Consider the following 26,342-nt stretch of genomic DNA (forward strand, 5'->3'; position numbering starts at 1 on the left):
CCCTGACAAGTGGCAACCAATGGGGTGTGGGTCTCACCTGACTGGCACTTACAGGCAAGGAGCAAGACTTTCTACACAAGACGTCTCCCCGGTAAGCCTTCCTTCACAAGGCCAGGTTCCAACAGACAATCAAAAAGCCAAGGTGAGAGAAAGAGAGACATGGCCAAACCAAGCAAGCTCTGTAGCACCAAGGACAGCTCTCCTGAAGTGGACAACTTTCTCCATCATGTTCCATCAAGTCAAACAGAGCCCGTGTGTCTCCATTGGTGAGTGGAGCTCTTAAAGCAACCCTGTCTAACGTCTCAACTCTTACCACCATCCAGATGGGTTCATTGCCATAGTTGTCAAGAAAGGCAGGAAACTGTGAGGGCTTCAGTGCAGAGTTTATTAGTTCCTTGGGGGATTCCAGCTTCTCACATGCCACATCCTACTTTGGTCTCTGTACTGGCATCTACACCTGGCTTGTTTGCAGGCAGCACTACTGTAGGTTGATAATGCCCACTCTCCAGACTCTTTTTTGTAGTTTCTGAGTCACTGTTTGAAGCCTGGGGGACACAGCTTTGGTTCCTCAAACCTAGGACCTTTTTACATTAGACTACCAGAAAGGGCTCATCAATGAACAAAGGTCAACCAAGGAACAGTACGGTGAGGTATCGTTTCTTTGCTTCCGAGTTAAGTATTTCTAGTACTTAACAACAAACATTTCAAGGCAACTGGCTAGCCAGGTTTGGTTCAGTGAGGCTCTAGTGCCTGTTAAAAGTGCATGACAAGCTTCAAAATGCCAGATCTCACTGAAACAAGGAAAAGAACCTCCAGTTCCATTACTGAAGGTTCAAAGGAGTAAGCAAAAAATAAAATTTGGGATGGGGAAAAAATATTTCTCTCTCTCCAAACGTAACAAACACATCAAACACATTTGGTTCTCTATTGAGGTATGCTGGCTAGACAGACCACTCTCTTAAATCCACATCAAAGTGCTACAGCAGGGAGGTAGAATGCATAGGCATCTTTAAGACTCAACAATGAAGTTTCCTCCCCAATAAGTCTTCAACGATGTGGATTTACCCGCATTATAATTTCAGGCTCTGCAGCCTACTCTCATCCCTACAGTCCTGGTGCAACACCATTTAACCTAGAGAAAGAAAATAAAAAGGTGATTTGGATTAGAGAACTCGCCTTTTGAATGCATACATTTTTCAGTCTTGGGAGAGCAATGCTTTCTTATCACGCTTAGCACTTTCTCTTAGGCATAGCTTTATACGCTGCTAAAGAGATTTCAGAACCTCTTACCGCTGGATGATGCTGTTGTTGAGCTGGAGATTGTGAGCTACTATTTTCATCTGGTCCTGAAGCTCTTGCATCCTGTTCAAGACATGGACACAACAAAAAGTACAGTTCAACTTTTTTTTATTTAATTATGCATTTTTAATATTATTAATTATGCATGACCAAGCAGATGCTCACCAGAACATTGTACAATACATTTTCTTCGCCCAGGCATTTGCAGATTGTTAATACCATGCCTGGGTGGTATCTGGCTGGTCTGTGGATTGTGATGAATTTCACTATGTTGCTCTTACTGGAGTCATATTCTATTGCTGTAAACCACACTGGAATTACTGGTGGAAGGTGGCATAGCATGTTTTGAATGTGATAATATATCAACTCACATGACACACACACTGGCCTGAGAGGTGAGGGATATATTTTAAATATGTGCCACACACTAGTTGCTTTTCATCATAAATTATTACAATGGTGCAAAAAAAGAAGCACACCCAGAAAACATCCAGACTCCATATGCCTTGACAGTTACATTTGTGTGCACATACCCAAACACCATGTCTTGGTGCTTCTGGTTCATGTAAACTTGTGTAGGTGCAGAATGTGTTGTTTTGCCTTGGAGGATTCTCTGAGGCAACTCATCCAAAGCCTGTCAAGAAAATGAAAAACACCACAGATCACTACAGGCGTACCAAGCTCTCATCACACTTGGTACATGAAATTATGAAAAGCGAATTGCCTTTCAAAATGCCAGAATCAATTAATATATATGAAAGGTCCTACTGTCCATGGAAAATCTTCAGGGGAAGCAAAATGCAAAACAGAGAACAAAAACAATGGAGTGAGTACAGTCGTGCCTCGCAAGACGAAATTAATTCGTTCTGCGAGTTTTTTCGTCTTGTGAATTTTTTCGTCTTGCGAAGCACCACTGTGTATTGACGGTTTCCCATAGGAATGCATTGGCGGTTTTTAAAAAAAGGCGCAAGATGTTTCGTCTTGCGAAGCAAGCCCATAGGGAAACCCGTCTAGTGAAGCAACTCAGAAAACGAAAAACTCTTTCGTCTTGCGAGCTTTTCGTCTTCAGAGGCATTCGTCTTGTGAGGTACCACTGTACGTACAATGTTCCTTTGCATATACCAGTTAAAAGTGGGTCCTATTTGCAACAGGTGGTGTTCAAAAAGTGTCAGTCCTATTACTATTACTGTCTCCATTAGGCTGGATTTAGGCAACCATGTTATGCATACAGTAATTGCAATTATGGCTCCATTGCTTTTGATGGGGCGACTCTCCAGTGAACCATTATTTCATTACATCACTGGGTGGAACTCTTGCCCAATGTGAGACCTTCACAACATAAACAGCTGGTTAGTTGCCTGTCTGAATTAATCTTTTGGTCCTGGACTCCTGCCAGCCTGAAATAACTCTGGTGCAAGTCCAAAAGATGCTGAAAAATTCCTCCAGCACAAGGTGGTATCAAGAAAAAGACAAAAAGAAATGGCAGAGTCTTGGGGAGTGGTCTGTGGAGGAGCAGACTAAGCATTTGAACAAGCAAGAGCAGTCCTTATATCACAAGTACTGCCCATCCTTGGAAAATTTTGTTTTGCTTTTCTGCCCTTCAACTTTCTTATCCTTCAACTCCACCCCTCAGAGAATGGAGCTAATCAAATGTGAAAGTAAAGCCAACTTTTTTGACAGAGTGTAGTGCTGGATTTATGTATAAGCTAAACAAGCTATAGCTTACGCCAAAAAATTTAAAGGAAACAAAACTGGGTGTACATTTCCAAAATATAAGATAAAAAGCAAATAAAATAAAACCTACATACAGCAACAGTGTTTTTAATTATTTTTTATAATGTTTTATAATGTTGCACTATTTTAGTGTTGTTAGCCGCCCTGAGCCCGGCTTCGGCTGGGGAGGGCGGGATATAAATAAAATTTATTATTATTATTATTATTGTTATTATTATTATTATTATTATTTTGTGTAGGCTCCTATGGTGTAAGTATCGCTAGTTTGCTCATTTCTATATACAGGGTGCCTACATTCTGCATGGACTGCATGGACATATAGCATATATTCAACACAAAAAACAGTGACAATTTGTTGTTGACAAAGGACAGCTGGACATATAAAGGGTCCCATTACCTTCAGTGGCTTAGGGCCTCATCAAACCTAAATCTGGCCCTGACAGAGTAACACATGGGGGTCACATTGTAGATTTGGATAGCTGGGACACTTAAGCAACTGAGGTACAAATAAGGGGTTGAATCTAACCAAGCCACCACAGAATTACTTCATGCAACAGAACTTTCCCTCCCTTCCTCCCCCTGCATTGCTCACAAATCTGAACCAGAGGCTCAGAGCAGATTGAGCGCGCGCGCGCGCACACACACACACACACACACAGGGGACAACCCATGGATTAAAGCTAGAATAAACTGGACATAAATTTAATTTCAAGTTGCTGGTTTTTGAAATGGTTTGAACAGCAGAAGAAAAAAATCGCCACTGTACTTTATCAAGGCAATCCTGGCACCCAGACATCTCTGCACTACAGGAGGTTAAAGATCTGTTCAGCTTCTTCAAACTCTTCTTCAGGTCAAATACCTTCCTGAAGGGATAAGGCAACAAGTGTAGTCAAATAGTTGCTAATTTCTTTTCTTCTAAGGAGGCACTTGAGCTTAGGTTTCTCTAAAATGGAAAGAAGTGCTCAGCCAGAAGGATTTATCAGGTCCACAAAGTTCCCCATGGGTTTGAATAGCAAAGTCATACAGCATTAATGATGTTCCAAAAAAAATGATACAGTTTTTCCCTTTGAGAAGCTACTTAGGACCCCCACCCTGCCAGGCATCTCATCAAAGCTTCTTCTCTGACAATCACTCCTAGCTGAGTAAGATTGTCTTTCATGAACAGGGTCCTAACAGTGAGTGACTGTGGAGGCCGATTCTGGATCTACACGTCCTTCCACAGTGGGGACATCAAAGCAGCCACAACAGATTAGTCATTTTTCATAGCAACAAAGGTGAAACAAATAGGCAAGTGGATTTTGTTTTAGAAAGTTACAAACCGCTTTTGGGCGGAAGCCCCTCAAAGCAGAATGCATTAAAAATTAAGACATAATAAAAATAGTAAAATACACAAAGTGAAGGAAACATAGAATTAATTCTATTTCATTCTGCTCTGTGCCTTGGTGGGACTGAAAAAGGAGCTAATAGGGAACTTGTTAAACCAAGAGCAAAAAAAGGCAATTAGAAACAAAGAAACACATATACACAAAAACAACAACCCCTGAAGATCACAGCACTGCTGGATATCAAGGAATATTAAATGAAATGATGCCATATTATGTGCACATATTAACAATATTTATACTTTCCTGCAAGATCATATATCTGCCAAAGCTATACCATGGGTATAAACTGTTAAAATACTAGAAACCAAAACCTATAAAGATATCAGGGAGATGTGTTATCACTGTGAAAACTGTAAACTGTAATTTGGTTATTAACTCAATGAAGTAGATAGATTTAAAGTTAAAAACAGCATGAGCTAGGTTCCACTGATTTCAACAAGAAAGGCATGTACAAGCTTCACTCCTTCCATTTGAAATCAACCTATATGTGTCTACACAGGAGTAAATCATTTAACTCAATGGGACTTAATCTGAAGTAATTGGATGTAGGATGGAAGCCTTAAAGCAGATCATATTCATACTTATCAGGCTTCTTAAAAAAAAAAATCCACCTTAAATCTGCAGCACGATGCAAATCTTTCACTCATGGTATGTACTAGGATGCAACAAAGCTATCTAGTCATTGTATCTACTCATCATCATAATGCAATTATATTTTGCTTCCGCATGATTCAGAGGTGGAACTGATTCTTGAATCTCCTTCCAATGTCATTGCTGCTTAATTTGATTCTGAACCCCTCAGTTTTGACAACCTGTGTGACAGCTTTTGTCACAGCAAGGAAAGACTAAAGATAGATTCTTTTTCACAACAAAAATCCACACACATTTAATTCCTTTAAATAAAAAAAAAGTATTTACAATGTGTTTCAAGGCTTTGCATTTCATGTTCTTAAAAAATATATTATGTTCTAGTTATCTGGAGCAGCTGAAAAGTGCAATGCTGCCTTGTACCATGAAAACGTGCCCCAAAAATCTCCCTGGAGCTCTGGAAGTAAGTTACTTCCACAGTTCCAGGGGCATTTTGGTCTCATTTTCACTGTGCAGAAGCAGCAATATACTCTGGAGTCACTGCAAGCAGCTACTACCTGTTAAAAACAAGTAGCCAGCCCTTAGACCACCTTGTAGAACTTGATGGAGTCCAGAATCTGAAAGACTACAAGTCCAACCCACAACTTATTCTGGTAGATGTGGATCAGATGAGTACACTTCAGAAGTCAGTCCCAGTGAAGTCCTCAAGCAACCCTAATTATGATGAATATCATCAGAAACCTTCAGGCCCTTTGAAACCAGATTGAAAAAGCTGCTATGTTCCAAAAGCATTTTGCAATTAAACCCCCCCCCCCCCCAGTTGGGGTTGCAGTTACTTCCTTAAGTGACTGCACTTTTCTCCAATGTAATAAGTCAATGCATGACTCTCCATCACCACTGGGCAATTTGCTCTTTGCATTATTCCCCAAACACCCTTTAACATAAAATCATTCTTTCTAAGTGCTGCTCTTTGTCTTAATAATGGCTTCATTCCAATATGAGAAACTTGCTTGATACTGAAAACAAAGAAGTTCATCAATATTCCAACCCAAAGGCTTGGGAAGATTTGCAGTGTGTAGTCCAGTGAAATGAGTACTAACGTCAGCTCGACAGCATGTCTTTGTTTATAATGTCAACTGTCCTGCTGTGCATTATATCATGAAGGGAAAAATAAACTCTTATGCCAGCTAATTCCAAGATTTCAGAAAGGAACTAGACGCTAATGAGAAAAATGAACACAACTCATTCTGACAACCAATCACAAAGCTAGATACAGAGCTTGAAAAAGAAGCAATGTCCCTTTCATAGAAAGGCAATGGGCTGCATCCAACAAAGTCATCCCACTAGCATAAGGACTTTCTCTCCTGCGCGATGAGCTTTTTTTCTCCTTTCCCAGCACACCTCCATAACCTCCAATCTGTTTTGGGGATTTCCCCCAGCCCTTTATTCCACAGGGAAAGGAGAGGGAGAGGAAATCCTGTTGCAAAAGTGGAAGCCATTGTGGCAACAAGACAACGTCACCGGATGCAACTGTATTATTGCCAATGAGCATGATTTCACCTGTTTTGTCTCCATGCCATCACTTTGATTCAAAGGTCTTCATTTTGTCTGGAAATGTTGGCTGGCATGGTATAGCAAATTAGGAAAAGATGCATTTTGCAGATCCCATAAACACTCTCTATTCAGAGAACCTCACAAATAGATGAGGTTGACTGAGATACAGATGTGTTAGCAGATGTGAAATTTGTGGGGGTATTGAGTGAGGGGATGTGTCTTGAATGAGTACAATCCTACTTTTGAATTCTGATGTTTTCTAGAACCAAAATGGTCAAAGGCCTGGAAACGATGCCTTATGAGGAACGGCTAAGGGAGCTGGGCATGTTTAGCCTGGAGAAGAGGAGGTTAAGGGGTGATATGATAGCCATGTTCAAATATATAAAAGGATGTCACATAGAGGAGGGAGAAAGGTTGTTTTCTGCTGCTCCAGAGAAGCGGACACGGAGCAATGGATACAAACTACAAGAAAGAAGATTCTACCTAAACATTAGGAAGAACTTCCTGATAGTAAGAGCTGTTCGACAGTGGAATTTGCTGCCAAGGAGTGTGGTGGAGTCTCCTTCTTTGGAGGTCTTTAAGCAGAGGCTTGACAACCATATGTCAGGAGTGCTCTGATGGTGTTTCCTGCTTGGCAGGGGGTTGGACTCGATGGCCCTTGTGGTCTCTTCCAACTCTATGATTCTATGATTCTATATTATTAAATTTCATTGCTTTATGTACTATTTTTAATTCTGGTGTGTGTGTAAAACACTTGTGATCCTTTCTAAAAAGTGATATATAAATAGTTGAAATATAATAAATAAATATATTGTTGGGAGAGTACTCAAGAGAGATGCTGGAGAGGGGGCTATGAATTTAAGCCTTTGCCCAGCTTTCTGCTGTTGCCCTCCTTATGAAGCTTGGCAGCAAGCCCAGTTGGAAAATCTCCTCCCTGGCAAAAATGTGTTTTGAAGCAGCACAGGACATAACTGTCAATAAGGGGCAGGACTTCTATCCACAGAGGCGATGTAGAATGCAGCTTTCAGCTCCTCTCTTGAACTTCCCTCCTCTTTTCACCTTCCAAATGAAGCGCGTTTTGTCTCTTCTAGGAGGTCAGTGTTTATCATGCATGAATTGACCTTATGTGTGTACAATTCAATGATGGTAACATAGCAAACCAGGCTTCCATATGGAATGAGAGCCTGGAATGGGGGAAATTGTGGTATTGCTTTAAGAGTGTTGGACTAGGACCTGGGAGACAAGGAATCAAATCCCACCTTAGTCATGAAGCTCACCTTGGGCCAGCCCCCATTTTACAGTCTAACCTAGCTCCCTAGGGTTGTTGCAAAGATAAAATGAGGAGGGAGAGAACTCCGTATGCCACCCTGAGCTCCTTCTAGGAAAGGTAGGATATAGGTGCAATAAAATAAATGAGCATTGCTGCTTTAGTGGCAGCCAGTGAGAGTATGTGCTAGGAACACTGTTACCTCATTATAATTCCATGTGCCAAAAGAGCAGCTTTGTATTGCTGCAAACAGTTGTCCTGGAAAACTGAAAGAACCTTTTTTGCTAAATGTCCTAAATTCACCCTGAAAATGAAACAAAATAAAATGTACATTATTTCATCAATTTTTCTCATAATTTAAGCATTTGAAAAACAACAACCCACAAGCAAACACCCACCCATACCCACACTAATGCAACAAGATCATTAGCCACAAAGAAACTCGCTAATTCAGTTCATTTCCAGTTAAAAGGTTCAGGTAATAAGTGATGTGAAAAACCTCAGTCTGAGACTTTAGAGCAACACTGGGCTAGATGGACAAATACTTTAACTTGGTATGAGGCATATTGCTGTGTTCCTGTAAGCAGGGAATGCCAGTTCCCTGTCTCGGCTGATGGAAGGGGAGAAAGTAGTCTTCCCTTTACATGTGATATTCCTCCTACTACAAGGAAGGGTGCTGGTTCTCAACAGTCACAAGGCTATTATGAGGTGGTTGCTATTCAAATGCCTCAATGAAACTTTATTGATTGATACAGTATGACTCATTCCTGAATCAGACAATCTAAGCACGAGCAGCTCAGGAAAGTTTAATGGCCAACCGCAGACCAACAGAATACAAACCAGAAGTGTTCGATACTCAGCTGGTCTGTTATACACAAACTCTTACACTTACTTATCCAGCTTGTGGATCTGCTGTTCATTGTAGCCCAGGCCTAGAAAGAAAATGCAACTTATTAGTAGATTTTCCAGGGAATGACTTCAGGACTTTGCAGTTTCACAGATTAATGTGTGTGAAGTGTACACATGAAATACCGTATTTTTCCGTGTATAAGACTAGTTTTTTTAACAAAACAAAACAAAAAAAGGTTTAAAATTGGGGCACGTCTTATACATGGGTAGTGCTGAGGGGTGTTTTCTTAATTTGGAGTCCCCCAAAATAGGGGGTGTCTTATATATGGGGGCGTCTTATACATGGAAAAATACAGTATATTGCGAGATAGCCCAATAGAAAACAGGGAGGTGTCACATTTCCAGTGAAAACCAATGAGCGGTGGGTGGGGGAGAAACTGCCAGAGGGGTAGCTATACATGTTGCTTTGATGCAGCAAAACAAAAGGCCCTCCACACCTGTTCTAGGTGATTCCAGTAGATCACTACCACTGGCCTCTGCCTGCAATCTAGAAGCCGTTCCTTCATTTTTCTCGGTTTGTGAGGACCCCAGGGATGAAACACACACACACACACACACACACACACACACACACAAAATAAAACAAGGCTGACAACTTTCCCTTTTGTTGTGACAGAAGAAACTTTGTTGGCACTTGAGACTTAATAAACTTTTGTTCTGACACAATCTACACAGCCACTTAGCAGATATGAGCACCTGCACACAAAGCAGCCACAAGCCCCATACTTTTCAGACTGGGGTGAGCAGCCTTGAGATTAGCCAGAGCTTTCAGAATTGTTATCTTATCGGTACAGGTGCTGCTGAATGGATGGCTCAAATCCCAAAGTACAGCAGTGCCCACCTGGCATTTTTGTTTGTTTCAAGATACTGCTGCTAAGATGCCTCCTTGGGGCTATTTGAGTATTTCAAGGAATCTGCCTAATCAGACCCTTTAAAGGCCTGGTAGTGGCTAACAGACCTCTGATTTATGAAATCTGTGCAAGCTGATGATTATATAAGAGAGACTATCAACATTAGCAACTCACTCCTGCATTTCCGGGTCTTCTTGAACTGGGTGTAGATAAGCTGCATCTTGTCAAGGCAAGCCTCCATCTGCTGGATGCTGAAGAACCAGTTTGGGAAACCAGTTGTAAGATAGAAAGAAAGGAACTAATCAGTTCAATGCCATCATGGGCCAAGGGCTGTGTCTGCTGTAACAAAACTCCCAGTGGACCTGGTCCAGAAAGGAATGAGTGGGAGGCAAGACAGCTACAGCACTAACTCTCGTTGTTAGCTCTGTTCCAAGCACAGTCTTACATCACAAGAAGCAATATTAGTATGAGCAGCCTTCACCAGAAATCTAGAAACTGATGCACAATCATATAATTTTTCTTGCAAGCCCTCAATGATGTCAGTGAACCAACACCTGTCTGTCCCTAGAAGACACAAACAGGAGAAACAGCTGTGGATGCTGAGAAAGATGCATTGGCCTTTCTGGTGCCACTCCTAACAGTAAAATCTTGAATTGTATCATTACAAAGTCAATTGAGATATAAAATGTTTGTTTATTTACTACCAGCTAGGATAGCCAAGACCTGAGCTACATACTCACGAGTAATTTCCATGTCAGAAAAATGTGTTCTTGCCTAGTCTCATTCCTGATGTTCTCATTTTCAATATGTTGGGCTGGAGGATAATCCAAATGCAACAGCTCTGCACCACACAACTCTTCTGAACATGTAGAAAACAAAGGCTCAAAGCCTATACACTAAGCCCACTATTCCCTATTAACTCTCTATCTGAAGTATTTATGCCCCCCCCCCCGCCATTTCTTTATTCCTCATTACTACAGCATCTGGTCCATTACATTCTTTTCCATTAGTCTTCACACCATTTTTGCAAGGAAAAGAGGTGAGTTGCTAATCCTATTTTACAGATGGGAAACTGGAGCACAGACAGTTTTAAAGACTTGCTCAGGCACAGAGAGAGCTCAGACAGACAAGAACATTGCAGCTGGTTTTAGCAACGTCCATCCTGGTATACTCAATCTGTCTCAGCGAGGCCAATGTTGATGCCGGTTTTCTTGTACAAACCCCTGAGTGCTGTGCCAGATGCTGGAATGATGCATCTAGTGGAAGCCTTAGCACTAATTGAGAATGTGAACTAACTACTTTCACCAGCCAAATTGCTAAGATAATGTAATGTGAGAAATGTAAATTAAATGAAGAAACGTTATTTTCCTACTAAGGCATATGGATGGGAGCTTTTGCTTGCTCAGCATTTTGGCACGAAGTTGGAAGTGAGAAACGAAGCTATAATGAACTGTGTCTTATGCAGCAACATGAAATGCATCACCCACATATAAGCCAGTATTACACACAATTGTTGCATAGGCAAGCATGAGATCAGTACAAGCTGTGCATGGCTGACAAGTACTGAGACAGTCAGCTGAGAGGAATGAACACATCCAAGAACGGACACTAAAACAAGTGGTGCTCCTTTCCTTCCTGTGACACTTGTCATGGAGGTTTCCCTGATTACAAGCCTCACCTCTCTCCAGCAGCAGCATAGCAAAGGACGTCAAAATGCGAGCCCAGTTACTCACCAGGCTGCATGCACTTAAAATATTTGCAAGCCACCCTTCATCCAACAGTTTCTAGGGTGGTCAGTAACAAAGAAAACTAAAGTAATAATACCATAACATTTACAATATCGTGGCAGCAACTAAAAATATACAAAGTGTGTTCCATTACTGGGATACCAGCACCAAAGAAGCCTTCTGTTTTAGCACACTTCAGCTGAGGAAGGCACTTGGAGAAGAGCTTCAACAGAAGGTCTGAAGTCATGGGCAGGCATCCTCCTCCTCCCCAGCGCAAGATAGTTTTCCACCAAGAGCTTCTCACTTTTTACCTCTATTATATTGCCCTGTTCCCTGACCACACCCTATCCATATGATATCTCTCCAAATGATGCTTCAGCTGATAGGCCATATAATACTTCTCTAGCTGCCAATATGGCTGCATCACAACTTCAAGAACTCATTTTTGGTAGTCTCAATTATGTAAAGAGATTGCATGCTATCCACTAGTCAAGCTCACCTGTTCACAGGTGTAGGAAGGTGTTCATTTCTAAACTTACATGCTGGTGAAGGTTTTCCTGCCAGGTTCAAACTGCTGCCTGAAGCATCCTAGGGCATCATTCCTTCCCTGGGTTGCATATCAGTACTGCCCCTTGCATCTCATCAACATGATTCCACAACTTATTCTCATTGTAGCTGCTTTTTCCAGGAGGCGGGGTATCAGGCACTGCTCCATTCACTGAGAATGTGCTATTTACTGCTGGAGGATTATGAATATTCAGACTGAGGGATGTTTTTGGCCCTGGTCTCAAGACTATTATTACCCGAAGCTTGAACATAGGATCTCTTGAGACATGTTTAAGGTATCAACGAAGACAGAGCCTGGCTGAGCTTCTCCAGACAGAAGAGGCAAAATAGATTGCACTTGCAAACCTGCTGTTTGTTTCCCCAGTGGCTGGAGTTTAATCAAGGCTATGTTTACATTGTCACTTATTTTTATGGTGTGCTCATCATAGTCAGTGTCACAAAGCCATTTGCTGGCCAGCATTAATAATATGGCTTTGTAAGGAGGGGTGTTAGAGAGGTGACAGTCCACAAAGAGAACTAGTTCCTTGTGAATGCCAATAACCAAAGCCTATTACTGTATAAGCAATGCCACCTGAACTGATTAGACTGGCATAGATGAGGTAAGAAAGATTATACAAGGGATACTGTTTTTATCTGCTGCTTATTGGTGGGTTTAGTTCTTTTTAAACATTGATAGCGAACTAATGAACATCAGGTTTGTTGTTCTAATGTTCCTTTTTTGTAACTACTTTGAATGCCTTTTTGGTACAAAAGTGACATCTAAATATTTTAAATAAATAAAATGGAGTCTTTCCACTCCATGGGGAGAGTAATATTGTTTTCATTTGCTATTATGTTACATATTTTTGTGTTTTTATATTATAAACCACCCCATGAGCCTCAGACAAGAAATTTGAAATGAACAAACAAACAAGCATTCTTTTGGCTACTTGAAAACACATAGAACAGGTGATCCATCTACAAGAGCCTGGTTAGAAGAGGACCCTTCCTAAGAGGACATCTATTGTGGAGTTATCACAAAGGCAACAATATCCTGTTCCCTAAGAAAATTATATTCCTCCTCTTGCAACCATTGGAATGGGGTTATGTCAAAGACATAGGCCCTTATTGGACCAGGCTCAGGAAATCACTTGTAAGAAATCAACCTCTGTACTATATTGATAATGAATGGTTTGATATCACCAAAACCCTCTAGATTTTTAGGATGTGGATATTTAAGCAACCATTACTCTTATACTAAGTCTTGCAATTCAAGCTTATGTATGTCTACTCAGAATTAAGCCGCACTGTGCTCACCTAGACTTACTCCTGTGTAAGTGCCTTGCAGCCTTTAACACTGAAAATACTATTCTACCAACCTTCTGACTTCTTTTATTTGACTCCTTTTCTTTCCCACATCAGACAGAATGCATTGCACAACCGACTGGTGATCAGAGATGCTTTGGAAACATTTAGAAATTTCTTCAACCTGAGCCAGAAAAGACAAAAGGGAAGACCAGAATGTTTCAATACAGAGCATCTATACTTACATATTATAAAACTTACATTTCTTTCTTTCTTTCTTTCTTTCTTTCTTTCTTTCTTTCTTTCTTTCTCTCTCTCTCTCTCTCTCTCTCTCTCTCTCTCTCTCACACACACACACACACACACACACAAAACCACCATTTCTTGCTCACACACATGCATTAGACATATATTTTTATGGATACTTGTATAAAGTCATTAGATACAAACCAACTTTATCATAGTTCTCACAGCAACGCTAAGCATGTATGTACAACATGTATATATGTATAACCATCAATCAAAAAGAAGACCACCCGCTCTATTCCCTTAACCCATTTGTGTTAATCAATCATTACACAGCTTCTTCTTTTCCCAAGTAGCTCTGGCTTAGATCAGACCTTTTGCATACAAGAGAAGTTGCCACACAGAACTCTCAGCTGTCTAAGTTGCTATTAACAGGTGGTCATGGGAATAACTCACAGCTTGAAGTCTTGTTTTCAGTTCCGCCAGGCCTTTAATCTCTGGAATCTCGCCAACCCCAGCAATAGTCTCGTACCTATTATGGTGAATGGGATTAAAAAAAAAAAAGAGGAACAGTTTCTGATCAGTCTTCAGAGGGGCTTACCAATCTCTATAACTGCAAAGTAACCAAAACAGAAAAAAATATTCAATTTACCCAAGAAATTTCCATAAATACAAAGAAGAGCTGTTGCAAAAAGTTTTCAAAATGGCATGGTGGGAGTGGGGAAGAGAAGTGTTGTTCGCCACCCACTGCATCACAGGAAACTCTCATGCAGTAACAGTCCACGTACAGCAGCACTTAAAATGCAGTGGTTTTCTTAGCTGGTGTCTGTGTGTGGTGGTGATGTAAAACCACAGTTTCCCAGAAAGCAAAGGGGAAAGGAATTTGGAGCTACGTATAAGCTGCAGGGAAAGGAAAACCAAAGCTTAGGAGTCTGAGATGGAGAGCAGAGAGAGAGAGAGAAACAACAACAACAACAACACAGGGACACAAGTGGGACAAAGAGGCAGCTGTATTTGGAAATGAGAAGACCCAGGGAATGAGGTGGGAAAGGAGAGCTGAGACCCATGGAAGAGAGGCCAAGGCGTCAACTGGAGAAGTGAAGGTTGTGCATTTATTGGGCCATTTCCTGGCAGATGATGGCATTGGGTAATTATGGGCTTGCAAACATGTTCAACCTCCTACATCGTTGCTTTTAAAAAATTTAATAAGCAGTCAGTCTCCTTTCCCCCACTTGCACAAAGCTCAAAATTAGAGTGCTGTTCTCTGACTTCATCCCTGTGGCTCCACTATTTTTGCTGTACTCTGTAATACAGAACATAAGAAATCTCAGCCAGACTCGGCCACTACTCTAAGCTCCTATGTAACAGGGGACAAATGTTCAAAAAGTGCAGTTGCCTCTGTTATTGCTGGTAACCCCCCAAGAAGAAGAGGCTACTTATTGTCCCCTTTCACCCAAATTATATCCCCTTTCTCTGGCCTTAATTGTCTGTTAGCACAACCTGGCTGTAAGCAGCAGTGAATCATGATGCACTTAATAGGCACTAAGAGCTTCCTGCTGTGGAAAAATTTGATCTCCTAGCTCCTCCAGATGGTGATTTTCCACATTCCCGGTTCAGTAGTATATGGCACCAATGGGCAAATGGGAGGCATTCCAGAAAAGAACAACCCTAGATATCTTTTTCCCCAGGGCAGCTTCACAGTGAGGATGTGAGAAGGCAACCATTTAGATAGCAAGCAACACTTGATCCCAAACAAATTGTCTCAAGCTGAGTGCAGCTGGCTGCAAGGGAATCAGCACAAGCCCCCTGGATCTGGGGAAGTACTGCTCCAAGTTCCCTGAGGTATCTGGACAAGCCTCTAGGCCATGGGTAGGCAAACAAAGGCCCGGGGGCCGGATCCAGCCCAATTGCCTTCTAAATCCAGCCAGTGGATGGTCCGAGAATCAGCGTGTTTTTACATAAGTAGAATGGAATGTGTCCCTTGATTTAAAATGCATCTCTGGGTTATTTGTGGGGCATAGGAATTGGTTCATTTCCCCCCCAAAATATAATCCGGCCCCCCATAAGGTCTGAGGAACAGTGGACCGGCCCCCTGCTGAAAAAGTTTGCTGACCCCTGCTTTAGGCTGCTCTGTGAAGAAATCTTTCCCCAAGGCTGCAAACATAAGAGCTGGTGAGATGGAGAACGGAGCGTTAATAGTGAGAGGATAGTTGACTTGGAACGATTCTGGTCTTCTGCTGCTACCTTCTGCTGCTTTCCATTCAGACAGAGCGCAACTGTGAGGTGACAGAGCTGAAGCATACCTGGAAATAATCATGACTTGACTTGAGCTGTCCCTCTAGCCCAGTGTTTCTCAACCTTGGGTCCCCAGATGTTGTTGGACTACAACTCCCATCATCCCTGAGCTCTGGTCTTGCTAGCAAGGGGTGATGGGAGTTGTAGTTCAATAACATCTGGGGACCCAAGGTTGAGAAAGGCTGCTCTAGCCCAAGGGCAGCCAAGGTATTCCAGCACCCACCAGACCCAGTCAATGTGGCCAGTGATGGAAGTATTGGAAGGGCACCAACATGGGCGCAGTCAGGATTTATTTTATGGGGGCAGGCTTTATGTTACGGGGAGGCAGAACCAAGTTATCTGTGATGCAATTGGTTTAGGTATTTTTATTTATTTACTTGATTGAGGAGGGGGAGCTGCCCCCTTGGCTAGGCCCATGGGCACCATCTTGATTACCTCTACCCTAGCCAGTGGCTACAGTTTGTGAACTGAAGTAGTGAGGGAAAGTATTTTGCTGAGGAAGCGGACTAAAGGCCAAACCTGTTCAGGTATGCTGTTTCTTCATGCTCTGAAACTCACATGAGGAAGAGTGGGTTGTATGTACTGGCAAGGCCCACCAGCTTTCATGCCACACCTTCCCCTGGTATACACCGCCCGCCCATGAGCTGAAGAGCAAACCTCTGCAGCAGGGAGCCTCCTGTGCTCATGAAGGCTTCTAATTTACAGGAGACTAAAAATTAACACAAAAATAGGATAGAACAGACATATGAATGAACACATGTGAAACACATGTGATACGAAACATGCTGATCCATCCATTCTTTGCTGCCATCTGCTTCTACAAACAGCAGCCCACACAGGAGGAAGAGAAACCAGGCATCTGACCTTTCACCCAACCTAGCTGTCAGGCGCTTCTAGGCACTTGAATTTTTGCAGCCCTGTCCATTGTTCATGAGGCAGATGAGGTTTGGTGTTTTTTTTTTAAAGGCAGACTGGGTAACTGATAAGCGATAATGAGACTTGATTGGTTTAGACTAGAGCATCTCACCCCTCCTGGGTTGACCAGGCAACGTATTTTAAAGCCACTTTGTGCTTCATGGAAAGCTCTTATTTGCCCACCAAGAACTTTAATTTATCTCCCTTTGTGAACACAGGAAAGCCAAATTAGGCAGCAATCCTCAAAGAACATAGCTCTGCTCGCTTTCTGTCCAGATATTGCAAACTGGCCCACCTAACAGTTTGTCCATTTACTGAAGCAAAGCATTTTCCCCTTTAAAAAGAAACAAGGACTACTTTGCCAGAATACAAAGAAGCTTCCAACCTTCTGTCCTCAAGAGATATGTCTTTGATCACATATATGCATATGTACACACACAAACTTATTGCAGAATGAGAGGGAAGAAGTCTTTCTGCACCTTCCTCTTGGAAATGGAAAGCACACATACAAAACACACATGTGAAGCAGAAGGCCCACTGCACCCGTGACAAGAGATATATTGTCCATCTAATATTGGGAGAAGGCAGTTGCAATCCCAAAGCATTATTAACCCCATGATAATCGAAGCACTTCTCTGAACTTGGGCCTTGGCATCTTTCTGCAGGACAGAATACTCCTCTTATGCAACGAAGCAGGGCAGTTAAGTAATTTAAGCCTCTGAATTTAATGGTCTTATAGGTCCCCTCTCTATAGATGACAATGTGTTTTTCAATGTGTAATTTCAAAATGTGGTAAGCCTGGCCAGCTGAGTCTGGGCCAGCTCATTCAAATTTTGCTGAATAGGGCCCCGTGCATTGGCTCCCAGGTTCTGTCCTGGGGGTTCCACTGGTGTAATGCATGTTGGGTTTTAAGTTGGCTGCAGTGTCACAGTTACCACTGAAAAGCAACACTTACAGCAGCTGAACCTTCATCTCTTCTCGTTGCAAGCAACTGAGTGTTGCCATCACACCTTGCTTCTTCTCTAGAATCCGCAGACACTCCAATTTCAGGGTCTCACTGCAAAAAAAAAAAAAAAAGGCAACACCAGAATTTCTGGTTATATGGGCCTCAGGTCTCTTGCATAGACTTGCGTTTATGCTGTAAAAGCACATATTCCACAATCTTCCACTTATTCCCTGTTTAAATGGAGACTTGTCTTCTCCTGACAACAAAAAAGTGAGCTGTCCACTCCCCACCCACAGCAAAAATGCCTGGATTCCCCACCCCCTGCTTTGCACAGTGAAGGGCAACTTTGGGAGAGATTCTGATCTGGAAAACAGTGCCCAAAAGCAAGGATTGAACACTGCCTTTCCCTGCTGCTGCTGCTGCTGCTGCTGCTGCCGCTGCCTGCAAAACAAAAGTTCAATTATTGGTGGGAAATGGGAGAACCAATCACGGATCTCTCTTGCAATATATAGCTCGGCAGTCAGGAGTATGTGGGTCTAAGATACCACTGATTTGTTTGCAGTGCATTTTAGAAGGAAAGGCAAGGTTGATTTGACATCTCCCCCCCCCCCCCAATATTTTAGGACAGGGATGTCTCAACCGATGATCTAAGGACCTCCTTAGATTTTTGTCAGGCCCTTACAGCCAATTATTGGTTTCCTGTAAAGCTCAGAGGAAGGCTATAGTATGGGAGTACCAAAACATACATGGGTGTAGGAAATGTGAGCTTGGAGAAGAATGCGAGGACAAAGGTACTTGTGCTCTTCCTGAAGCTGGTTCAAAGACAAAGGTGATGCCCTTCCACTCCTGCTGCCGAATACAGAGTTATATTTCTGAGGAATTTCACCTCAGTTCTAGTCCCATCCCCACTCCAGCCACTGCTGCCCTGGAGTATACACTGCATTGGAAGCAGCCTTGTTTAAGTTAGATAAATATATTATATAATGAGTGATTACAACTCTATGCCTCTTTATATAAACCCTTTCTTGTAATGGAATTTGTGGCCTTTTGTGCACAATGTGAGAGAAGACTGTTCTAAGAATGCCTTGGAGTTTATTGGTTAACTGGATTCTCCACAAAATGTATGGAGTAGCCAGGAACAGACATTGTTTCTGGTCTATAAACCAGCTAATGTTTCCTTCAGCTCAGCTGCTCCTTCCCACATTAGCCACATGATTGTCTCCATGTCTCGTTTTGACATTCCATATTCAGAAAATAATTCCTGACATATTGGAAAGTGTGACAATTCAAGCCACCGTATCCATTCATTCTGCACACACTCACCCCCAATATTGAAGAGTTATATAGCTATAAGGTTTAAAGTCAACAGGCATGTCTGCCCTGCCATAATCACCACCCTACTTTCCATACTATCTGCCTGTTTATTTCTGTAACATGAAGCAAATTCATGGTGTTCCACTGACTAGGCTGGAAACTGGTTATTTTGAAAAAAAGCAAACTTGCACAGAGCAATGAAAATGTTATCACATAACATTCATTATGCTGGAAACACTGAATCTATAAAACCCCTACTCAAAGTTTTCATCTGGATCTATGCATATTGTTTTAATAAAGCACCTTTTAAGTTTATAAAGTGGGTAAAAAGAAGCTCAAGTTACAAGAAAGGAAATTCCGACTAAACATCAGGAAGAACTGTCCGATGACAAGAAATATTTGACAATGGAATGAACTCCCTCAGAAGGCGTGAATCTTCTTCCTCAGAGGCTTTTAAGCAGAGGTTGTATGGCCATCTGTTATGTATGATCTAGTTGAAATAACTGCATTGCAGGGGGTTGGACTAGATGACCCTCAGGATCCCTTCCATCTTTACAATTCTATGCTTCTGTGAATGAGGAGCACCGATAAAAACCTGGGCGCTACATTGCTCACTGCTTTGTAGAAGGATAACGGGGACCTTAACACAAATGTTCAAAGTCACCAAGTAGGGAAGGATCAGGATTGCACTTCCCACCTTGCAGCCCATCTCTAGACCACTTGTGAATTGAAGCTAACATTTACACAGTTTGCAGTACCCAATGCTCAATGTGCATTCGTCTGTGCATGTGCAAGCCCGCAGGTCCAATACACGTAGAAAGCTCTCTGTGTCTAGGCAGGAATAGCTGCCCCCAGGGACAAGGGCAAGAGGACAGGTCAGCACAGTCCTCATCACCTTCATCTGGCAAGTCTGAATGCCGAGCAAAAGAGACTTAAGTGGAAAAAGAAACAGGAAAAAACAACAAGGGGACAGTCAGTGAAAACATGTCATTTGCCAGAGAACAATGGCCCAAATTAGGCAAGCAGTTGTGAACATTTGCTCACTCGCTATAATAGGCAATAGTGGTGTATGGCCCATGGGCAGCCACGTAAATGTGCATGCTGTAAGCTATTTGGGAAAGCTGGAGGAAATGAATGATATGAACTGAAGCTGAAGGCACCTTAATCAGCTGTCAAAAAAGACCCTGCTGTATCGCTTGCAACGCGCCAGCAGGAGATATTTTACGTACCTCACCCAATATAGGCCTCTGAGCATGAGCTCTTGACACTGCAGAAAGGACTGAGATATCCTCAACGTCTGGTGAGTTGCAGTCAGGACACCCTAAAGGATAAAGCAATGGTGTATATGATTGCCCTGTATACTGCAGTGCTGCCACCTTGCTGAGTTCCCAGATATACACGGAGACATGATCACAGAAATGATGAAGAATTAATCACCCTTCACACAAAGATCCCAGGATGCGTTACAACTTTAAAACACAATATTAAAAAACCGTTTAAAACAACGTTCTATCACAAAATTAAGGTGGGCCCCAAAAATACCCTAGAAAGTTACCACTTAGAGGGAGATGGTGTAGACGACAAGAAACCAGGAGTTAATGTGTGGCTGAGGATGGAGGGAGAATGCCGAATAGGAAAGAGGCTGGCCATTATAGGAAATTCCCTCCCTCTCCCTGCCTGAAGCCAAGAGTGGAGCAGAGCACAGCAGAAGCAAGGATGAGGGAAGGGGGGTTTTGTGAGCTGGAAATATTTATCCTTTAAGGCAAAGGAGGCTAACCTGTGGCTCTTTGGATATGGTTGGACTCCAGTTTCCATCATCATAGGAGGGGGATCTGGATTATGCTATTAGAGTTTTAATATCCATTAACCCTTTTGCTACATAATCAATGGGTGTCACATTTCCACAAACTTGCATTCCACAGCATTTTATTATTGATGTGAATATATGTTTTTGTTTAAAGAAGCTGCCAAAGCAAAAACATCAACAACCACGAAAACAAAACCATTTTCAGTGCAACAGCATATCTGAGATATTTTGCTCCATTTTCATAACAGCCAAGAAATGAAGTGAGATCAAGGCTTAAGAGTCACTGTCTGAAGCAGAGATGTTTTTATAGTGCAAATCAGCTGTGGGGAGGAAGCATTCTGATGCACATGTTCCAAAGACAGTAAGGTTGGAGGGGGCATAAAGAAGTCTAGTTTAGATGGTTCCAAAAAGTCTGCGTATCAGTGGCTATCACTCAATGGAAGCTCCAAGTACAGATATATATCTGCTAAATGACACAGGTGAAGGTTGCAGCCTTGCTTGCCATCTAACTATCACAGTTGCAAACAATTTTATGAGCGACACTTTGGGCTTGATCCAGCAGGTCGTTTATCCTTTTAAGCTGCAGTCAGCCCCCGGAATCAAAATGGATACAGCTGGATAAGTAGCTGGAATTGTTTGGGCAATGTTTCTCTCTCTCCTCCTTCCCATCACTTGAATCACCTGGGGCTTAGGCTAGTGTGGTTCATCTCTCTCTGACCACAGATTTAGATGATAGAAAAAGAGGGGTGTGTTGAATAATCTACTCCAGGCTTCCTCAACCTCGGCCCTCCAGATGTTTTGAGACTAAAATTCCCATCATCCCTGACCACTGGTCCTGCTGGCTAGGGATCATGGGAGTTGTAGCCTGATCTACTCCTTTTCCTAGCCATTCCTGGATATCGGAGCACGTGAACCCGGGTGGCAGCCATAAGCCTTCAATTCTTGTATTGTCTGGGTAAGAAACAGACAGGGAACAGCCCTTCCAAATTGCCCCTGGTCTTCCTAAGCTTGTAAGCAAGGTATACCTTTGCTGTGCTGCAATCTGCAACGACATCAACTTTTGGGGGGAATTTTGGGAACTCCAAAGCAGCTGAAACACAAAAACAAAATAAAAAATCAAAGCACAAGCTTTCCCCACATTCCATATCAAGGAAAAGACATTGCTGCAACAGAAACCATAGTGAATGTTGGAGAAAATGTGCACCCATTAGGAAAGAAATGCTGTCGCTCTGCAGCTGTGGAACTACACTGACACCTAGTGCCCAAAATATGCAAACCACAAATATGGATATGTATAGGTAATTATGAACGCCAGTCTACGACAGAGCAGGAAACTTCCTGGGTTCTATCTCTGTTCCATATAAACAGGACTATGGTGCCAATTTTGTATGGAGTAAATGAGTATGGACCTAGTTATGAATGCAGAGTCATAGCAAGCAACTAGTCAAGGCAGGCAAAGAGATTACGTGCATGCAAAACTACACAAACTCACGATCTCTGTATCTCAGCATCACTGGATCCCGAAGTTCTGTGCTCAGCATGATAAGAGGGCAGGTTTCAGTGGTTTTGGGGAAACGATGCGCTTGCAGGTTAGGCTCCAGTTCATAGGAGTAACCCTCAAATAAATACTCCTGGTGATGGGGAGGTATATTTGTTTGCCTGAAGACCTCTTCTAAAAATATGGGGACTCTGAAGCACACAAAGCAGAGGGACAAAGGATCATTGTTTTCATTTACAATGAAGCAGCACCCCTTCTTTATCCAAGAAAGGCAGTAGTACCTTCTCTAGAATTCCTTCCCCAGGAAAGCTTGCCAAGCCAGCTTTGTTCTCACATTCAATAAATTATTCAAAATATCCTGATTCTAGTAGGCGAATGGATGCTGTTCAAAACTGGGTTAAAAAGACCTGATGTAGGGAATGAAATGACACCCTATCCCCTGCCAAATATTGTCAAATAGGGACCACAGAGACTTACTTAAGTATCACACCAGATGCCCATACTAGTCTCCCAAGTCACCATGATTATTTTAACAGAAATGCAGGATAAAATGTTCAAAACAAAGATAAAAAGAATAGTTACAGAGCAACTCTTCCTCCCAGAACACTAACATTTCAAGAGAAAGTGCCTGCTGTTCTCTTCTGAACACCAGGCAAAGCAAAAACCCTTGATGGTAGTGGATGGTGATGATGATAATAGTCATCATCATCATAATCAATAAAATTATATTTTATTAGACCCACTTAAATTGATGCAGGACCATTCAGGCTTTCTGCCTTAACCTATTTCATATATTCTACCATAGATTACTATTCTGCTAGATGACTACTCTCCCTAAGGCTTCCATCATAACATTAATCACCCAGGTGAACATGACTGTGACCCACCTGCTGCTTCCTAGAAGTGAAGTCAGCAAAGTTTTTGTGCCATGCAGAATTAATAGGTTCTCAATAGTCATTCATAAAAAAACAGGCAGCTGAATATTCTGATCTTGTCAGAAACTAAGAGGAAACAGCAATTTAAGAGTCACCCTATTTCTTTATACAGCAATTCCAAAACACCCAGTGCCTGTGAGATAATAGCAAGGCACATCAGCTATTTATTTAACCAAATACAGTACTTTATCTCCGATATTCAAAAACCCAGAACTCAACTTTCCACCTCTAGAATGCAGAGCGATGCCACAACAGCAATCATCAGTTCTGGATATTGTTATTTATATGCAACTTAAGCTTTCTCAACTATTTTATAGCTAATTTGCCAACCTGTAGTAAAACTCTGGCCTGAGCATTAGATTAGGGCACTTGGATTCTACTCCCTTCTCTGCCCAAGGCAACAATCCTTACGTGTTGTAGGAGTGGATGTAGATCTTGTGCATGGTAGCTTGCGACAAAGAAAAGACGTGGATTATCTTTCTATGCAAGATGTCATTGGTTTCAGCAAAAAACTGATCAAAGCCCCAGCACTCCTCTTGATTAGCCTCTAGGATGCTTGCCAGGATGGGGACGAGCTGCCTCTTCAGCCCACTGTAAGGAGTAGAGGAGAAAACCCAGACGTTACTGCTGATCCCAGTTTTCCAAGCAGTGAGAAGTTCTTCCAGTGTGAATCAGTTTTCTTTGGAATAAGGGCACAGGGCCCTTCTGGCATTTAGTAATATTTGTGTTTATTTACAAAGATTCAGGTTGAGCATAGGTAGAGAGATTTACAGCATTAATACCACAATAGATACTTTCCCTCATCAGATTTCTACGAAGGGCCTCTTGCACCTTAAAGATGCTTCCAGAGCTCCATGTGCTTTTCTGAGCTGCAGCCTGCCTCTCGCCTGAGTCACACTCTTTCTTCTTCTTGAAAGCACTCAAGAAGCTTTCTTTGCTCCCTCATTCAAACCAGCCTGATGAGCAAAAATAAGCCCTCTTCCCTAAAAGAGCGTCTTCATCTTCTAGAAAAGCAGTGAGAGCAGAGGGATGCTGTAAGCCAGAGCAGCTGGCGAGGTGGCCAGAGCAACCAGTCTTGCAGAGACAATCTATTTCTACCCACCGCACCCCCGGAATGGCTGTCTGTCAAAGTGCTGGCATGAAAAGAGGGTGTTGTTACTAAGTCTGCCTGATCAGATTGCTCTTAACTAATGTGGCCAGATCCTGCAAAAACAGAAGGCCCAACTTCTGTTTTAATAGTATCCCTGCCTGATGGGATATGTTTCCAATGAAAAAAACAAACCCAAACAAAAACCCATTCACACTCAATTACTGAAGAGATGTCATGCTTCACAGGAATGCAATCCTCAAGAGCAACAAAGGAAGAAGAAAGAAAGTTCCATACTCTCGATCTACGTACCACCCACAGTCGTACATAGTGGACACAACTGAGTAGGGGGGTGCTGGTTTAAGTGGAATCCACGTGATCCTTGCAACTCTATGGGATCTGCAGTTGTTTAAATGTTATTGGTAAGGAATAGATGCCAACCAAGGGCATGTAGCAACTAACCACGCCCATGCCTGCCTCTGGTATGGAGTAAGGGAATTGACAGAAATATTTATTCATCTCTCATAGGCATCCAAACTTGACGTCACCCAATGAAATTGGCAATGGATTCAGGACAGACAAAGGGAAGCAACTTTTTCCATACAGTGCATAATTATGCAACTAAGAACTAGTGCCCGGGCGTACGTTTTTCATGCTCGCTCCCCACCCCATTTTCTTTTGCGTTGTGTCTTTTAAATGGTAAGCCTTTTGGCAAGGACTGTCTTTTCACTGATATATGTAAGCTATCTGGGAGCCTTTTACAGCCGAAAATACAAACTTGTGGAACCCCCGCCTTGAGATGTGGTGATAAGGACTGATTTAGATGTGTTTAAATGAGGATTAGGCAATTTGATGGAGGTTCTTAAAGCCTGCCAGAGTTCCACATCTCTCAGATGCAAATTGTGTATGTGGGTGGATATCTATTTGCCTTTCACACACAATTAGATAACAAAAACAAACAAACATGACCTGCATTGTGTAAAAGAGCCTTGATAATAAAAAATATGAGCTGTGCATGTTTACTCAAAAGCAAGTCCCACTACATCCAACAGCACCTACTCCTGGGTAAGGATTAAGGTAAGAAAGAGATTGTGCTGCAGAATTTCTAAGACTCTTATTAAATTAGCTTATCCAATCCCTTTCTACTTACACAGAAAGCCGGCATGTGATTGGAAGCTCATAGGTCCACATGATGGCTCCACTCTCTTGCTCTTGGGTTCCTGCTATAGCTCCAGTAGGTTTCTCAGTTGTTATTTTGTACCTGTTGAATGAAGCACCCCATCTTTAGGAGTTAGCAAGAATGGTGAGATTATCACCCTTACACAGATATATGTAACATCAATTTGGATGTGTTGTGTTCCCTCCTCCCCCCCCCCCACCATTTTTTGGTGTGTGAAGAAGAGATAAAGCAGGCAAATCAAGAAAACATACAAAATACATACATGGTTTCCTTGTTCCTGCGTGGTCCCCCAAATGGGATAAATGGGAGGCTGCCTGTGGCTGCATGGTAAAATGTCACCCCAATACTCCAAAGATCTACGGTCACCCCATAAGCCTTCTGTTGGGGCTTCTTCAGCACTGCTCGCTTATACATGTCTGGGTGCTTTAAGTGATAAGTTAAAGAAAAGAAAAGAAAGGAAAGACGGCTTTTGTATTAAGGCCATTCAAGCTTTTAAAAGCCACAAATGAAATAGGGAATAAAATAAGTAATGCATGCTAAAATCAGATCTGCAACATTCAGTTGATCAGTTAGATTAAAACAGATAAATGACTGAACTAAAAAACCCTACCTCCCATTAAAACAAGCAGCAGTTTTTTAGAAAATATATTTTTAAATAAGATCACGTTTAAAAACAGGAGATGGAAAGCACCATCTTTAAAAAATGTACTGTATTCTCCTTTCTCTCCCAAACAAGGGGAATGCCTATAAAATGTGAATAAGCTAAAGTGAAGATTATGTGCTTCTTGCTTCAGAAGTATCAATTTTATCCAGATATAGATTTATGCAAATTTAATCAATAGCTTGATTAACCTGGAGGCAGAACACAGCCATCATGACTATCAGCCACTGAAAGCTTTATTCTCCATGAATTTGTCTGATCCCATTTTAAAGTCCCCCACCACATCCTAGGGC

The 26,342-nt window shown here is 42.1% G+C and overlaps 1 protein-coding gene across 2 annotated transcripts in view; it reads right to left on the reverse strand.

Moving 5' to 3' along the window:
- Positions 1-367: 367 nt before the first annotated feature.
- IKBKE (inhibitor of nuclear factor kappa B kinase subunit epsilon) overlaps positions 368-26,342 on the reverse strand; it is a 35,114-nt gene continuing 9,139 nt past the window's right edge. For both annotated transcript variants that reach the window (XM_083444356.1, XM_083444357.1), the window contains exons 6-21: positions 25,651-25,811; positions 25,359-25,469; positions 23,533-23,712; positions 22,181-22,377; positions 21,714-21,778; positions 20,111-20,202; positions 17,577-17,678; positions 13,868-13,943; positions 13,240-13,349; positions 9,762-9,838; positions 8,720-8,759; positions 8,030-8,131; positions 3,800-3,896; positions 1,833-1,933; positions 1,291-1,362; positions 368-1,132 (exon numbers count right to left, since the gene is read on the reverse strand). In XM_083444356.1, the coding sequence (XP_083300482.1) occupies positions 1,105-1,132; positions 1,291-1,362; positions 1,833-1,933; positions 3,800-3,896; positions 8,030-8,131; positions 8,720-8,759; positions 9,762-9,838; positions 13,240-13,349; positions 13,868-13,943; positions 17,577-17,678; positions 20,111-20,202; positions 21,714-21,778; positions 22,181-22,377; positions 23,533-23,712; positions 25,359-25,469; positions 25,651-25,811 (1,611 nt within the window). In that variant the 3' untranslated portion in view covers positions 368-1,104. The remainder of the gene's footprint in view (positions 1,133-1,290; positions 1,363-1,832; positions 1,934-3,799; positions 3,897-8,029; positions 8,132-8,719; positions 8,760-9,761; positions 9,839-13,239; positions 13,350-13,867; positions 13,944-17,576; positions 17,679-20,110; positions 20,203-21,713; positions 21,779-22,180; positions 22,378-23,532; positions 23,713-25,358; positions 25,470-25,650; positions 25,812-26,342) is intronic.

The sequence above is a fragment of the Podarcis tiliguerta genome, assembly GCF_965153285.1.
Source record: "Podarcis tiliguerta genome assembly, chromosome: 6".
Classification (NCBI taxonomy): Eukaryota; Metazoa; Chordata; class Lepidosauria; order Squamata; family Lacertidae; genus Podarcis; species Podarcis tiliguerta.